The sequence below is a fragment of the Rhinolophus ferrumequinum genome, chromosome 22, assembly GCF_004115265.2.
Source record: "Rhinolophus ferrumequinum isolate MPI-CBG mRhiFer1 chromosome 22, mRhiFer1_v1.p, whole genome shotgun sequence".
Lineage (NCBI taxonomy): Eukaryota > Metazoa > Chordata > Mammalia > Chiroptera > Rhinolophidae > Rhinolophus > Rhinolophus ferrumequinum.
Window position 1 is genome coordinate 52,548,583 of NC_046305.1, and position 17,230 is coordinate 52,565,812.

Sequence of the window (17,230 nt, forward strand, 5' to 3'; positions counted from 1 at the left end):
CCTCCCTCAGAGCCCCATGGCTTCCCTAACCCAGCCAGTCCACAGGACGACATATCCCAGGGAGCAGGTCCAGCAGCCCCACCCCACCGGCCCTCCTCACTTGATGGGAACGAGGAAGGGAGAAGGACAGGGGGTCAGGGCAAGGCCGGGCGGGCGTGGGGCTCCTCGGCTCCTTTTCTAATCTCTGAGACCAGGGCATACCTCCTGTAAAAAATCACATAAATGGAGCCACTTCAAAACCGATTGGGAGCCGCCTTCCCAGAGGAACTGCCTTGTTTGTCTGACTCCTCGAACCCTCATAATGTTAAAACTGGGCAGAATAACCTTTGGACTGGGCCTAAAGCAGCACGTATTGTATCACAAACACTGTTTGCAAAGATAACAAGAAAGCAGCCTTGACTAGACTGAAAATTGAAGGCGTTCCTTAGAATTGGCATTCCTGTGTTAGCTTCTCCGCACCTATGGAAATCCCTTCTCGGCTTATAACACCCATCAAAATTCTTTCCTTCCAGTCATGTAATTATTCCCCTTTCCTTTCTCTTAAATACCCTTTGCCTTCACCCCCATCAGAACACTGGGTTTCTGCCTAAGTCGGTGCTTCCAGAAGAGCTATTCTTTGGATCTCCACTAAAGGCTTGTGGCCTCTCACTTTGTCCTTCTATTTCGAGGTGACACCTCCCAATGCCCCTCTCCGAGTCTCCTTCTCGGGCGCTCCTGCACTTGTGGTCTCAACGAGAGGCATCTGTGAGTGTCTCAAGAAAGGGTCCTTCCAAGAGTATCTCATTCAGAGAGTCCTCTGACAGATCTCAGTCTGAGGGCTTCTCCAAAAGCGCCTCAGCCTGGGGTCCCTGTGTGGCCTCTCAAACGAGGACCCTTTCAAGGGGTGAGGTGGGGAGCTTGTCTCAGCCTAAACGTTCCTGGGGAGTAACAGCTGCCCAAATGCACCCCTGCTGGTAGGCAGTGCCAGCCCCTGGAAGGCAGCACCCACTGGGCTGGGGCTGCCCTGCCCCTGCTCCCTCTGGTGGCGGGCAGTGCACACTACATGCCCCTCAGGCCGAGGCCAGGGACAGCTCCCCCAAGGCGCTCCAATGTTGTTTCCTGCAGCACTTCCACCACCCTCACCCCAGTCCTGGAACCTGTGTCCATCCTCCTCTTCACCCCTGCACCGCAGGGAGGGCGGGGAGGAGGGTTCCGTGTCACCAGCGCCCATCCAGAGAGGATGCCAGCTCATCAGAGGCTTTGGAATTTCAACCCAGTCCTACCTGTTCCTGTCTTTGTGACTTCACCTGCCTAAAATATGTTCCCTCCTCTTTAATACGGGACTTAAAAATAGAACCTACCTCGAAGGGCTGTGAGAATTAACTAAGATAATGCAAGAAAATGTTGAGCACCGTGCCTGGCACATAGCAAGCCCTCAACGTGGCTCGCCGCGACCATTATCATCCGACAACACAAACCCCAGGGGCCGGAGAAGTGGGAGCCAAGACCGTGCCCCGAGTCCCAGGAGGCACCTCACCTGCCCCAGAGATCTGTCTCTACCTTTCATATATTCATTCATCAACCATTTCATTTGTCGAAGAAAGGACATGCAGCCTAAGAAAAAGTCTTATAAGAGTTTATTTGAGCCAAACTGATGACAGTCACCAGGAAGCAAAAACCCAACAGATTAGGAAAATGCTCCCAAGATTAGCAGTTTTGCCACTTATTTCATACATTAGAATCAAAGGAGACGGAGGGGGTTACATGGAATCCATGGGTGGCAGATTAGGGAGACGGGAGAAAGCAAAGGGGGACCTCTGGGATTGGATAAAAAGTAAAAGGGAGAGACACACAGTTCTTTTACATTGTGGGCGCAGGACAGACGATAACATTTACAGCACATGCAGATGGCATGTAGGGCCACAAGATAACAACAAGGGCCTCTGGTCTGTGGTCTGGTGCCTGCGGTTTTGCCCTGAGCGGTCTGGAAAAGGGGATGACTCTGACATTTCAAAGGTATGTTATCTTAGATGCAAAAAGGCATTAGACAGGCTCACTTAAGGTAAAGACTGACCTTTGTCCAGGAAGCTACAGCCTCAGACGGGACTACCTGCCATGGCCCACTTTTAGTTAGGAGTTTTTACACTGAGACCGTCCTGTGTGGTTACTCTTGGTCTGTGTGTTTGTAGGGCCCGCCACGCAGGCCTCTCTCTCCTTGTCAGGTTTAGTCTGTGGCCCTTTTTTCATCCACAATTTATTGAGCACCTACCTTATACAAGACCAAGTGCTAGATGCTGCAGAATATTTGAAGATGAACAACACTTGTGGTCCTCGAAGAGCTCGTAATTTTTGGACCCACTCTCAGGTCAGGGCAGAGCTTTCCCACCCGCTAGTCTCAAGAGAAGAAATCGAGGTGGGGTGGGATTAAGAAACATGCGTGTTTCAAGGATGAGGCTGTATTTGGGGAGAGTGGCGCCCTGCCCTGCCCTGCCCCGCCCGCCCCATCCTGGCCTGCTGGCTTTACTTCTTCCGGATCTCCAGGGCCTTCTCTTTCCTGATCTCCTTGGCCAGCTCCCCAATCAGTCTCCAGTACTCGTTGAACTTGAGCTTTGAGTCCTGATTCACATCTAAGCTCTTCATCTTTTCATCTAAGGAGCCCACATCCTGAGGAGACACCAAAGGGAAGGGTAGGGTTAGACACAAGGCTTCTTGAGACAGGGAGACAGGGAAGAACTGCCAGTCTCCATTCCTTTCCCTCAGAGAACACGAGGACCTGTCCCACACCTTCAGGACGAGGCTGCAGCCCCAACACAGTGCGGCCGTGGTACCCAACTCCAAGGGACAACAAACAGCACAGGGAGGAGGGGAACCCGATTCGTAGTGTTTGCCATGTGTAAATACTCGTGGGTGTAAATACTCCCACCAAGGCGGATTATGAATCACAAACATGTCACTGAACGCAGAGCTGGAAGAGATGAAAATGATAGGCCCTCACCTGCACGTAAGCACAGGTGGGCTCCAGCACACCACTGCGCCAGCCCTGGGGTTTGCCCAACAACACTTGGAGGCACGGACCCACTCCGACCACGCTCAGCGCTTTTTCAGACCACCCTCCTCCTTCAAAAGCAGAAGTTCACAGCACTTGGCTATTCGTTTGCATAACCCTGATGTCTTCTCATTTTTCCGGCTGGATCACCAGCCTGGTAGATCCAGGGAATGGCAAAGACACGAGGTATTTAGTTTTCTAGGGGTCCCTTGATGAAGTCTCTCACACAGGCCTGTGAAATCAAAGGATACTGTAGGCTGGACCGTCATGATCAAAGGATTTGTTGCCAGATAAACAAGCACAACCAAAAAGTTGACTGTTGAACAATGCAGAGATGTCAAACCAGGGAAGGGAGCATCAGGCACAGCTTGATGCCAAAATTTGAATCAACATTTGGATGAAGGCAGAGAAGACTTGCCAAGTCTGTAATTCAGAAGAGCTAAAGAAGAACTTTTTTAAAGCTGCAATCATGCTTTATTGTAGAATCCTGTAAGCATTGCCAGTGGCGGCAAAGGTGCCCAGTGTAGCATAGTATTGGGAGAGAGAAAACTTACAATTAGTCAAAAGAAAGAAATAAAAGGTACAAGTATTAGGAAAGAAGAGGCACATTAATCTTCTATTAGCAAGTATATTGTTGTGTACCTAGAAAAAAAACAAAAAGAGGACAATGGCTAACATTTCGACAAGTGTAAGCACTTAGGGACGCTGACTGGTCCAAGCATTAAGCCTGGGACACAGTACACGCTGGGCTTCACTTAATGTTCAGAATCTGCTGGATTGAAAGGTTCCATGAGCGCAGGGACGGTGTCCATCTGGGTCGCCACTATAATGCCACTGCCGGGGAGAAGGTCCAGCACGGTCACCACTGTCACCCAAAGCCTAGGACAGCTTGTTCACCACTGTCCAGTTCACCACAAGCTTTGGGTCCAGCTTGTTCACCACTGTCACCCAAAGCCTAGGACAGCATCAGGACAGGAAGAGTAGGTGCTCAATAAATATGGATTGAATAAATGCAAGACCAGTTCAACAACAGAGGTATTGTTACGGGTCCATTTCACAGATGAGAAATTGAGACTCTCAAAGATTAAGTTACTAACTAGGGATGACAAGTTAGAGCCTGCACTTGAACCTATATTGTCTGACTCAGAGCTTATGCTCTTAATCACTATTCTGTATTTCTTCCCTCTCCAAAAAAAAAAAAAACCTAGTAGAAATGATACAGTGTCTGGTTACAATATCAATACACAAAAACCAATGCCTTTTAGGTATATGAGCACTAATCAATTAGAGACCATAAGAAGAAAGATCCCATTTAAAATAGTAAAAAAGAAAATAAAGCACTGAGGCATAAATGTAGAAATCTATTAAGCTTTTATGAAGAAAACTGAACTGAAGGATATATGCAATATTATGATTTATAAGAAATATATATTTGGTCATTCAGACGACCAACATATAATTCTTATATATATAGACAGAGGGTGCCAAAAAAATGTATATACATTTTAAGAAAGGAAAAATACTGTATTAAAATTGTAATACTCGATATATCTTGATAACAAAAGATGAATACAAGTCATGCGTATATATTTTTTTGGCACCCCTGGTATATGTGGTCTTTTGGAATTTCCTAAGTGTTGAGAGTGATGATGAAGATATCTTTTGTTATGCTATTGAGGCAAGCTCTCCATATTGGAAATTGGCTCCCAGACCACTTATTTAAAAAAAAAAAAAAAAAAAAAACCTTGAAGAAATAAGAAAACATACTTTGTTTTTTCAGAGAGAGAGAAAGGCTCAAGAGTGTAAAGATGTCAATTTTCCCTAAAATAAATTTGCATGATCCCAATTAACAATCTACAGGATTCTTTTTAACATGATTAAATGTTACTAACATTCTTTGTGAAAAATTAACATGTGAAATCCACCAGTGAAATTCTGAAAAGTAAGAATAATGAGAAAGAAACAACCCTACAAGTATTAAAGCATATTATGAAACAATGGTAAATGAGGTTGTTACTAAATAAACAATAAACAGATGAATGAAACAGAATAAAGAGACCCAAAATACACATGGGAATTGAATAAATACTCAAGGTGGTATTTCACATCAGTAGGAAAATTTTAACAATGAAATCAATTCTGGGTTTCTTTGGTTTTGTTTTTTTTAATATGTTAAATTGAGCAAGACCTTTCTAAGCATGGCATAAAACACAGAAGCCATTCAGGAAAAGTTTGGTAATTTGACTACATAAAATTTTTTTATATTCTGTGTGGTAAAAACTACCAAAAAACAAAGTCAAAGGACAAAGGCAAATTAGGGGAAAATATTTGCAACACACATAATAGACAAAAGCTAATTTCTTTATTCTATAAAGAGCTATAATAAATCAATATGAAAAAGAAAAACTCTTTGATAAAAGAAATAAACAAGCAGTTCACAGAGAAAGCAATATACATGTCCATCAAAAATATTTTTTAGGGCAGCCAGTTGGCTCAGTTGGTTAGACCACTGTGCTCATAACACCAAGGTCGCTGGTTCGATTCCCACATGGGCCACTGTGAGCTGCACCCTTCACAACTAGATTGAAAATAACTTGATTTGGAGCTGATGGGTCCTGGAAAAACACACTGTTCCCCAATATTCCCCAATAAATAAATAAATAAATATATATATATATATATATATATATATATATATATATGCTCTATTTCACTAAGAACTAGCATAACTCAGAAAAAGTATCATTTTAACATATTAGATTGGCAAGAATTAAAAGCTTGATAAGACCCAGTTTGGGCAAGGACGTGGGAAAACAGATATTCACATGCACTGTTGGTGGCCATAAAATGTGGTACAACCCTGTTGGGAGGCAAATTAGTAACATTTATAAAATTAAAAATATACACGCCTTTTGAGGCAGTATTTCATCTCTCAGGCATTTAACCTATGTAGATAGCTTCCCTCAAGTTTGTAAAGATATGTAAACAAGGATGTTTGCAAAAGGGGGAAAATGGGCATAAGAGAAAACTCCGTCAATAGAGGGTAGGCTACATAAATGTGTGTTAACCTATCTTGGAATACAGTGCTTCATTTTTTTTTTTTAATGGGAAAATATCCTATATGCTCTGTAAGGGGGAGCAGAGTCGGCCACCTCAAAATGTGCCTTTTTAGGGATATTGATTATTTTAAGCTGGTTATTTTTAAGAAACAAAAGACCGAGGAAAAACCTTTGACTATTCCCCTACATGCCTCAAAGATTTTAGATGGAGGTCCTGCTCCAGGAAGGGAGCTGTCATCATAGATAACTATAGTTTAATATGAATTAGTGTGTGGTAGACAGGGAGGAACCAAGCAAGGCCCATTGGGTAAAATTCCTCTGTGTCCCATGGTTAGAGATGGCCCAGCAAACATTTATTTACCAAACATTTACTTTTCTAGCTCCATGTTAACTGCTTTCCTTCCCACTGAAGTCCCAAACTGCAACCCCCACTTTCTCTTCAGCTCAAGATGGCACCTGAGCTTTACTGCCCGATTTGTCCTTGGGCCCCATAATCTTATGGAACCCCCCGTATGTACATACGTAACTAAATCTGGTCATTTTTCTCCTGTTAATCTGTCTCATGTCAATGTGATTATTAGAACAACCAAAAGAACTAAGAGAGGGAAATGGGAAATTTTCCCCTCCCAACAACTGTTACATTTTTAAAAAACTATTTATAGAACAGTAGGCAAAATGCATTTATTTATTCATTCTCTCACTCAACAATTTATGCTTTTCTTAAAACTTTTTTACTCTCTCACTCACTCTTCAATATTTTATTGAGCACCTATTAGGAGTCAGACACTGCTCTAAGTAGAGGTAAAAGAGTGATCAGACTCCTTTCCTCACAGGAGTTACATTCTTGGTAACATATACGTATATAGTGGAGGTCAAGTTGTGATTGAGGTGTTCTGAAAGAAAATAAAGTAAGGTAAAGGAATAGAGCACAGGGAGGTGATATTTGTATTCAGTAGTGAAGGCCATGCAAAGGATTTGCCATTTGAGCAAAAAGTTGAGTTACATGAGGAATAAGCCTAGCAAATACCTAGACGAGGGGCAGGGGTGAGCATTCTGGACCCGGAGAGGAAAAGTGGAGACAGTCAGTATAAATAACTCCTATGCTTTTGAGAAGTTTTGCTACAAAAGGGAAGCAGAGATATAAGGCATAGCTGGAGGGAGTTACAGGGTCAAGGGAGTTTTTCTTTTTTTTTCTTTTCTTTTTCTCCTTGTTTTTTTTTTTAAAGATGGGAGATATTACAGCATATTTGGAAACTGACCAGAACAATCCAGTACAAAGGGAAATTTTGATGATGCAAGAGAGGGGGGAAGAACTAAAAGGGTTAAAGTCTTTAAGTAGGTGAGAAGGGATGAGATCCAGGGCACCAGTGAAGGGTATGGCCTTGGGAGCAGACAGGGATGAAAGGCAGGGTATGTGTTGGTGGATCTGGGTGAAGGAGCACATAGAAGCTTCCTGATTACTCTTACTTCCTTCTCAGTGAGAGGGATGTGGAAAGAGGTACTAGAGTTTGAGGAGAAAGGAAAAGTTGTGAAATAATCATCTGAAAGAGCTGGTAAATGAATCGACCAGGGAAATGTAGAATTGGCAGACATCGCTGAGGGGTTTGTGATTATAGATTTAAAGTGCGACAAATGAACACGGCGGTGCCTTATTCTCCAGCCAGATTCAGCTCTAGAAGTGGAGGTACAGAATGGTGCATTCAACCAACAAGTTACTGGAGGTGAAATGTTGGCTTTAAGCTGGGTTGGGATTGTGCCAAAAGACAAGGACAGAAAGAAACAGAATCAAGGGAGTTGTGGGAGTGGTTATAATGAATGATGAGCCTTAGAACCCAGGTAAGTAAGAGGTGAAATGAGAACACAAGACATAAAGATAGAAGATGGAAAAAATAATAGGGAGTCAAGAAAATGCTGGAGTGGAGGAGCTAGAAACAGGTGAGGGAAGCAGAGTTGGCACCCCAAAATATGCCTTTTGGGATGGATATTGAGTACTCTAAGCTGGTTATTTTCAAGAAACGAGACTCAGGAAAAACCTTTGGCCTTCCCTCTACCTGCCTAGAAGAATTTAGACAGAGGACCTGCTTCAGGAAGGGAGCTGTCATCACAGATAACCATAGCTTAATATGAACTAGTGTGTGATAGCGAAAAAATGAGCAAGGCCCATTGGGTAAAAGTCCCCTCTGTGTCCCATGTGAAAGCTGGCCCAGCAGACATTCATTTGCTCTTCCATCTCTGTGGGAACGGCCTTCCTGCCCTTTTAGGTTCCAAACCACTCCCACCACCTTCGCCTTAGCTCCAGAATGGTATGTAAGCCTCAACCGCCCAGTGTCCTTGGGACCCATCTTCTTATGGAACCCCTGTGTGTACATACTTAATAAGTGTGGGTATTTTCTCCTGTCAATCCGTCTCTCGTCAATTTGATTATTATTCCAGCCTGAACTTAGAAAGGTAGGAGGAAAATTCATTTTTACCTTTTCACTCCCCTACAGAGGAACAGAACTGGAATGACATGGAAGACAGAGAAAAGGAAGTTAGAAATTGAGATCTTGGAAGAGGTGCGTTATTTTGGTAATACCAAGATCTGAAGCATGAGCAGAGGAGTGGAATCCTGAGATGCAGGGCGACAATCTTTGGAAGTGATGAGCTCAAGAAATTGAAAGGCCCAGGTGTTGGCTGAGCTGTCTCTGTGGAATGCTGAGGATAATGACAGCAGCAGTGATGAGAAGGAAAACAGTTAGCCAGGAACTGAAGAGCTATAAGGAAGGCAGGTGGTACCTGAGCTTCCAAGGAGCTGGGCATCTTAGGAAGAAGAAAAAAACTAAGATCCGGAAGCAGCACTGAAACGCAGAGGTCACTTCCTGCATTTCAACACACAGAGGAAGATAAACCAGCCACTATATTTTAATATTACTATTAGTTTCAGGTGTACAAAACAATGAAATAGTTAGACATTTGCACCCCTTACAAAGTGATAACCCCCCAATTTACTATCTGTCTGCCATCGTATACAGCTGTTACAATTCCATCGACTATTCCCTCTGCTGTACCCCACATCCCGTGACTATACATACATATATATGTTTAATTATAGTTGACATTCAATATTATTCAAAACCAGTCACTATTTGGCAAGGCTACTGGGAGTGCTGTACCTCCAGGAGAGAGCCTGGCGTTTCCTGTGAGGAGAGGATGGGAAAAGTCAGGGAAGCCTAAGGAGGAGGGGATTTTGCTGATGAAAGACTATGAGTTTCAAAAAAAAAAAAAAAAACTGTGAGTTTCAGAGACACTTGTTTTTTGTTTTTAAACCCATCTTCACACACTTTTATGTGCCTGTGAATTTTCAGGAAGGATGTAAAAGAAACTGTTAGCCGCCTGGGATGATGCCCAACCCAAAGTGGATAAAATTTAAATCCCTACTCCGTCCCCTGAGGAGAGACGGGGGGACCCAGCCAGGCGCATTGAGGGGATTCCCAGAGAGGGTGGGAAGTAACCACGGATCACTTACAGGTCCCTCCCACCCTGAGATCCTGACTCCATAAATGTGGCTCTGTTTTTATTTTTAACAAATCCCTTCCCACAGCGGGGCCTCAGTTTCCTTATGTGTGAAATGAGGAATGTGGATATGTTTTCTCTCGGCCTCCGTCTAGCTCTGACGGTCCGGGAAGCCAGCTCTGGGTCCAGTCCTCTGTGAGGCAAATGAGATCAGAGAGGCACAGCGCAGACACAGGAACCCTGCAGCATTATCTGATGCAGCACAAAGCCCCATAACACTTCCCCTCACACGGACACTGTTACCGAGACGCACACACACACACTTGGCAAGAACGCCCAGAACCACTTACACATGCAGCCACCCACACCTTTCTCCACAACACATCTGTGGTCACATTATCGTGCCCAGCAATATCACGTCACGTACACAATGTCCCACAGCCACTGTCTCCTAAAATCTCGGGCCCAGAGGCCCCCACCTACCTTGAGCAGGTGAGGCAACTGTTGAGTGGCCAGTTCCTTAAACTCATTGATGCTGAGGCTGCCTTTACGGCCCTCCCGTCCTGCAAAGGTGAAGAAGGTGGTGACCACTGTCTCGATGGCCGTCTCCAGCTCAGTCAGTGGCTCTGCTGCCATTAGGGTGGAGCTGATGTCCTCACGGGCTGACTGGTGGGAGGGAGAGGGGAGGAGAGAAAGGGAGACTCAGGACAGGCCAGAGTGCCCCTGCCCTGGGTTGCTATCTCTGGCTTCTGCCTGGAGAAGGCAGAGGCTTTATGGAGAAGGAACAAGCGGACAGGGATGAAGCTTGGGGCAGGGAGTACCTCAGTGCAGGTGACGGAAGGAGTGTTCATTCCAGAAACCCCTTCCTCTCTAGATCTCACAATCTAGGGGTCCTTTTGAAATGCCTATGTCTTAGGGACCCCTCTGTGATGGTCCCTCAGTCTGGAGACCCCTCTGTCCGGGAGGAGGTTTTCAATCTGAGGGTCCCGTTAGGAAGCCTCTCAGTCTCCTGGCCCCTCTGTAGGGTTCAGCCACAGGGCCCTTGCTTGGAATCTCACCGAGCCTCAAAAGGTCAGGAGGTTGTTTGTCTCCAAAGCTTGTTTGTGTGGGGACCTGGGTCTCCACCCGCCTGCTCCTCCCAGGAGAGCAGCCCTGGTCTGGCAAAGGCCCAGCCGTGGTCAAGGCTGGCTCTGTCTGACAGATCCAGCCTCCCGGTGGTCCTTCTCCGCTTCCCTCCCCGCAGGGCCGGTGCTGAGCCCAGGATCCTGCAGACCTCCCGCCCCTGTCTCCCCGAGCCAGGGGTCCTGGTTGGGCCTTGCTGACAGCCGGCACTCGGCACCCAGAAAGGGCTTGGTCCCGGCACACACAGCCCCAGGGGACAGGCTGGAGGAAAGGGACATGCCAACTCATCCTCCGTTTTCTGCCTCCCCCCACCACACCCCCACCTTACTCCCCCGGGGACTGCGGTCTGATCTCCCCAAGCTACTTTCTGAATCCCAGTCTGAGCTGGCTCCAGGGGCGGGACCTGGGAGTCCAGGGAGGAAAAGGGCTCCCCGGGTTCCCCCCAGAATTAGGGGGACACGACTCACCAGGGGAAGTCACAGAGACGGGGTGCAACACGAGGTTGCCGCGGGGCTGAGGTTTATAAGCGCTGGGCGGAGAGGCCAGGGCCCCTCCCAAGCTCGGAGGTTTCAAGTTTCCTGGTTGATTGTGGAGGGAGGAGACGTCCAATCACGCCTGGCGCCCCCCTCCCGCCCAGCTCCCAGCGCCCAGAAACCCGCCTGGGACCCCAGCCCCTCAGCCCAGCCCACAGGTGCCCCCACTTGGTCGGGAGGTGAGGGTGGGGATCTGCCTGAAGCTGCCAGATTCCACTCAGCCAGGGCCGAGGGTCCTATCCCCCCCAATATGGGGAGCCTCTGCCCCACCACACCCCAACATGTAATCAGGAGTGTGTATGTTGGGAGCGGGGGTGGGGGAGCGGGGGTGGGGGGGAGGGGGGCCCTGCGGGAGGTGACTGCAGATTGATTGAAAGAACCAACTGCAGGAGCTCACTCAGGACTGAGAAGCCCAAGCTAAGAAACACCACATCGCTGAACGAGATCTCTCAAAGGACCCTGAAGCCCAAGACCCCTTCAGAGGATCCCAAACCAAGACCCCGCAAATACGGGAATCAGACCGAGACCCCTGTTGACATAGAAATTTCCAAACCTGTAGAGCATTTTTATGAGTTTAACTGAACCAAACTGATGACAATCACCTGGAGGAGGCAAAATCTCAACGGATTGAGAAAATGTTCCCGAGAATGGCTTTTTTGCAGCTGATTTCATACATTAGAATCCAAGGAGGAGACGGAGGGGGTTACATGGAATCCATGGGCAGTAGATTAGGGAGCCGGGAGAAGGCAAAGGGGGCGGGGACCTCTGGGATTGGATAAAAAGTAAAAGGGAGAGACACACAGTTCTTTCACATTGTGGGTGCAGGATAGTTAGTAACATTTACAGCACATGGAGATGGCATGTGTGTGTGTGTGTGGGAAGGACAAGGTAACAGTGAAGGGTTCTATGGTCTGTGCTCTCTGTAGGAGGTTGTGCCCTGGGGGTATGGAAAAGGAGATTACTCTGACATTTTAAAGTAATGTCAGTAACTATGTTATCTTAGATACAAAAAGGAAATAGTCAGGCTCCCTTAAGGTAAAGATTAACCTCTATCAAGAAAGCTACAGGCCTAGGATGGGACTACCTGCCATGACAAGCTTTTAGTTAGGAATTTTGATGTTCCGACCATCCTGTGTGGTTACTCCCTGTCTCTGAGTTTGTACAGCCTGCCATGCAGCCTCCCCTGAGCGTGTCGGGTTCAGTCTGTGGCCCCTTTTTTATCTACCTCCCCATCGAGGGTACCCTGGATTGAAATCCCTCAGTGGGGTCTCACACTGAAACTTCGGAGGGTGACTCCCAAGATCGAATTATTCACGGAGAGCTCCCAGCGGCCTCCAGCCCTCCCTGCCTAGCTGGCCACAACCGGGTACTGCGGGGGTAAGGGGTGTCTCAGTGCCCTTCCCAGGACCTTTCCCACCTCCCTTCCTCCAGGGCCTGCCTGTTGGGGCCCAGCAGTAGGGGGGAGGCAACCGAGGCTGGAGAAGAGGACACAGGGCAGCTTGTTCCAGCCCAGGAGACAGAGGGCGCCTCTGTCCACTCCTGGCCCCTTGCCCCACTGGGTGTCTATCTGTGAAGGGGTGGAGCCAGTGGGGAGGGGGGTCAGCGGGGGAAGGACGGCTGAAGACAGGTCTCCACACACAGCTCTGGGAGCCACATTTGCAGCCTCGTCTGTCTGTCCAGAACCTGCTCCCACCTCAGGCCCAGGCTGACAGTGAGTATGCCACCCCATCCTGCCCTGGCCAGCCTGGGGGAAAAGGGACTTCAGCGGGGCTCCAAGAATCTGGGGACGATGGCATTGTGGTATACTGAGGGTTGGGATGAGTTCGAGTGACAGCAGTATGGGATTTGGGGGAGACAGGGTTTAGAAAGTGGTGAGGGGAGACAAGTGAAGGTCAAAGAGAGATCTAGAAACTCAGAGAATGAGGAAGCCAATGAGGAGCCCAGCCACCAAGCTTCCAGATCAGGCTCTCCTACCACGAAGCCCTCCAGTGCCCTCTCAAGCCTCCCTCAATCTCCCAGGAGCTGGGGAGGGGTCCCAGCGCTTGGCTCACTTCCGGTGGGATAAGCTGGAGAGGACAAATGGAGCAGCTGCTCTGCCTCCCCCACCCAGCCTTGCCAAGAGCTCAGGGCCCAGGGACGTCTGGTAGAGCATGGGCCATGTGACATCAGGAAGAGGGGCACTCGGGTGTGGTACCCACTCCCAACTCTCCCTTTCTCCTCCTCCCCTTTCTTGGCCCAGACCTCCAGACTCCTCTTTTCCTCTTTCTTTCCTCTTTGTTTTCCCACCCGCCCCCTCCCTGCCGAGGTCCTCTCAGGATTGCCCCCACATGAAATGCTTGGCTGCTGGCGAGCTCCAGGCAACCCCCAGGTGCCCGTCCTGGATGGGGCCGGTAACTGAGCCACCAGGCCCCTCCCTCTCAGGCCCCTTATCCCCTCCATCAGCCCCGGCTTGGGTTCCATCTCCCCCATGTCTCTGTGACAACCACGTCTCATGTCCGGAGTTCAGGTGACACTCACAAGGGCCCCATTGAAGAGCTGGGATGTCATCTGATCAGGGCCCATTGTCCAGCCCCTCAGGCCTAGGGAAGGATGGGGACACCTGATCTAAGACACCTGAGCTGCCCCCTGAGGCCGTGGTCGGGCTGAATGTCCCAAGACAGAGAGAAAGAGGCCCCCTGGCTTGGCAGTCCCCTCTCCTCAACAGACCCCTCCATTTTTCTCCCCCTGTCTCCCAGCCCCTTGAACTCAGAGGACCTAATGCACTCGGCCCTTTATCTCCCCCAATACATACCAACCCCGTTCTCCCTGCTGCCACTGTCCCCACTCCAACCAGACTGGGCCTGGAGGGTGGGAGTAGCTACTAGCAGTGACAAGTCCTCATGGGTCTCCTCTTCCCCTCCCTAGAAGCTCTGGCTCCAGGGAAAAGTCTCAGACATTCCTGTCCCTTCCCACCACCACCCCATGGAAGGGCTAACTCTGTGGAAAAGTAAGAGGAACCAAGCTAGAGACATACCCCCGGGAAGTGCCATGCTCAGGAGAGAACAGAGTTGAGGGACCAAAAGATGCCCCATCTGCTGACAGGAAGCTCAGAGGCAATGAGACTTCCTTCCCACGACCCTTGGGCCGCCCACTCAGGCTGCCACCCTCTCCATCAGGCTGACCAAGGGCACCAGACTGACTCCTTGCCAGGAGTGGGCAACAGAGTCAAGTCTGTAGACAGGAGCCCAGCCCACCACCTCCAACCGCAGAGCTTGGCTATGCTAGGCAGGCAAGGTTCAGGGTAAAAATAGAGCCAGAGGAAGCCTGGCTGGGTCCTGTGACCACCCCTGCCTGCCTGCCTGCCTGCCACACCCTCGTCAGTATCTGTGCAGCCAGCCAGGAGACACTGCAGGGTCCACGCAGGCCTCTAGAGCCAGCCCTGCTCCAGCTGTTCCCCCTCCATGCCCCAAACTCTGACTCCCTCTGGCGGGGGTTTGGATGGAGGGACACACAGAACAGGTCTGGACTTAGATCTGTTTGGGTTCCCCTACATTTTAGGGTCCCACTGAGAGGTACATTGTGATGGAGCTCCAATCTCATGGCTATTTGGGCTGTGGGACCAGGACCAGGCCTGAGGGCTCCCTTCACCCCAACCCCAGATATCCTGAGCATGGTCCCCTGCTCACTTCCATGGTGGGGGGTGCATAGGTGAGCTTCGAGATGGGGTCTGAGCTGGAGACGGCGATGGAAACTCTCATCAACGTGTTCCACACCCACTCGGGCAAGGAAGGGGACAAGTATAAGCTGAGCAAGAAGGAGCTGAAAGAGCTGCTGCAGACGGAGCTCTCCGGCTTCCTGGATGTGAGTACAGGGTGGGGGGATTGGGTGGAGCGGGCAAGGGCTGGGGGGCACCGGGGGCCCCTCCCTGCCCTTTCCCCAGCTCACCCCAGCTCAGCCCAACCATCTCCTTCCCGTCCCAGGCTTCTCTCCTGGGTTTTTCCAGGCTCCCCTACTCCTGGTTCAAGCCAAAATGCCCCGAGTTAGTGATCATCTGTCAAGGACCAGGACCTGCGTAGATACAGCCATAACAAGGCTCACAGTCTGGAAAGGGAAGATTGACCCTTGAAAGTAAATTTTGGACACCAGGAAGCACACAGAGCCTTAACAGAGGTGCCAGGAAGGATTCTGGGAGAACATTAACCTGACTGAAGTGGGATGGCTTCTCCACAGAGGCGACACTTGAGCCATAGGTTTCCAATGGAAGATGCTTAGGATGAAAGTAGACATTTTGGGTGGAGGCGTTTGCGTGAATAAAAGCACGGCAGAAAGAAGAGTATGGAGCACACTCAGTAGTTTCGACTGCAGGGAAGGATGCAGAAAAACAGGCTGAAGGAGAAGCCTTCAGCTTCTGAGGTTTTATTAGACCTGGGCTCAAGCTTGGGCGCAGCCACGCTCACTCTAGCTGTGTGACTTTGGACACATTATTTAACCACCAACTGTCTCTTTGTTTCTTCTCTAGAACGGGAATAATGCAACCTACTTCATGCTATTTGTGTTAGAATTAAACGAGACAGTGCTTATAAAGCTCCTAGTGTAGCGCTTGTCCATTGTAGGCGCTCAACATATGATAAATGGGTGTTTCTAACTCTGCCTCGTTGAGGGGCTTACTGTATAGGCAGCAGGAGGCCGCAGTGTTTGTCAGTTTCGAGGAAGGCAGCAGAAGAGTCCCCTAATTAGATGTAGCACTCCCTCTTGCTCAGCTCTGCCTCCTGCTCCCCAATCAATCACCCCCCCCTTGGCTCTAACTGGGCGCCATCCATCTCCATACACCTCCCCGTCCATCTCCCTTCACAGGCCCAGAAGGATGCAGATGCGGTGGATAAGGTGATGAAGGAGCTGGATGAGAACGGAGACGGGGAGGTCGACTTCCAGGAGTACGTGGTGCTGGTGGCTGCCCTCACGGTGGCCTGTAACAACTTCTTCTGGGAGAACAGCTGAGCAGACAGCCCCAGTGGGCAGCGCCCTTCCCCTCTACCCTGCCACCCCTGCCCGTGTACTCTGCTTCCCCCTCACCCCGCGCCCCGCTCCCCACAGTCCCACCCTTGCCTACCCTCCAACAAGGGCGCAAGAGTCGTGGGCCAGGCCTGCAACTCTTTCATTAAAGGCTCCTCTCTCGCCAGTCTGTTGTCCTTCCTTTGGGCTCCGGAACGGGGGTGTGATCCCTCCCCATCTGCCTTATTCGGGGTTGGCTCTTATTTGGAGAGAGGTCAAAGGACCATTACATCTTCCTACTGGAGGAATATTCAAGGCCCGGGAAGGCAGGGGTTCAAGATACCAGCTGCAAGTGCAGGAGACATTAGCTCCGCAGCTGCAAAGCCAGACAAAGAATTTCCCTTCAACCTTCAAAGCCTATTTCGAGGATCTGCCATGTGCCAGATATGGAGTAGGCACCGGGGATACAACGGTGAACAAACCAAACAGACCCTTGTCCTCACGTCCCGTGAGGACGCCAGACCATTAAACACGCGCACATACTGGAGGGGAAACGAAAGAACCCTGATGGGGGCGCACGGGGTGGAGGAAGGGCTGATGATGTATTCGTTCATTCATTCTTCAGCCATTTTCGCCTTTTATTGTGTACGCAAGCATTAGAAAAGTCCCATGTATGTCTTCATCAACATCCACATGGATGGCAGAGGGGGAGGGACAACGTGGGAGGGGCAACAGGCACGCAAAGGTTGTCACCAAATAAGGCTTTAACAAGTCCCAGGTAGAACATTTTGGACGGTCTGCCTTAGACTGGGGGTCGGGCAGGCGCGCGAGGAAACACGAGCATGTGTTGCCTCCGCACCGAACGCGCTCGGAGCGGCCCTCAAGGTTACCGGCAACCGCGTCTGGAACGTAAAGCCCCGCAGGACCCCACTGCGCGGCCGTTGGCCACGCCCCTTCGTGGGCAGAGCACCGCGGGCTCTGGAAGGGGCGACGGCTAAAGCCCCGCCTTCTCCCTAAGGCTCCTCCCC

General features: G+C 49.5%; 2 protein-coding genes across 5 annotated transcripts; one reads left to right on the plus strand and one right to left on the minus strand.

Moving 5' to 3' along the window:
• Nucleotides 1–1,599: 1,599 nt before the first annotated feature.
• On the minus strand, nucleotides 1,600–11,291 carry S100A13 (S100 calcium binding protein A13). Of its 3 annotated transcripts, none has more exons than XM_033093823.1 (3): nucleotides 11,166–11,291; nucleotides 10,060–10,242; nucleotides 1,600–2,643 (listed from the first exon to the last, which is right to left on the minus strand). In XM_033093823.1, exons 2-3 carry the CDS (start codon nucleotides 10,210–10,212, stop codon nucleotides 2,500–2,502), a joined length of 297 nt encoding a protein of 98 aa, XP_032949714.1. In that variant the 5' UTR covers nucleotides 10,213–10,242; nucleotides 11,166–11,291; the 3' UTR covers nucleotides 1,600–2,499. The 3 variants fall into 3 exon arrangements, with proteins under 3 accessions (XP_032949714.1, XP_032949715.1, XP_032949713.1); XM_033093824.1 differs by lacking the exon at nucleotides 11,166–11,291 and adding an exon at nucleotides 10,635–10,812; XM_033093822.1 differs by lacking the exon at nucleotides 11,166–11,291 and adding an exon at nucleotides 10,398–10,562.
• Nucleotides 11,292–12,792: 1,501 nt separating this feature from the next.
• Nucleotides 12,793–16,389, plus strand: S100A1 (S100 calcium binding protein A1). 2 transcript variants are annotated; one of them, XM_033092063.1, is made up of 3 exons: nucleotides 12,793–12,942; nucleotides 14,919–15,071; nucleotides 16,065–16,389. In XM_033092063.1, the coding sequence occupies exons 2-3, from the start codon at nucleotides 14,931–14,933 to the stop codon at nucleotides 16,206–16,208; spliced, it is 285 nt and encodes a 94-aa protein (XP_032947954.1). In that variant the 5' UTR covers nucleotides 12,793–12,942; nucleotides 14,919–14,930; the 3' UTR covers nucleotides 16,209–16,389. The 2 variants fall into 2 exon arrangements, with proteins under 2 accessions (XP_032947954.1, XP_032947955.1); XM_033092064.1 differs by having other exon boundaries at nucleotides 12,814–12,942; nucleotides 14,908–15,071.
• Nucleotides 16,390–17,230: the final 841 nt, after the last annotated feature.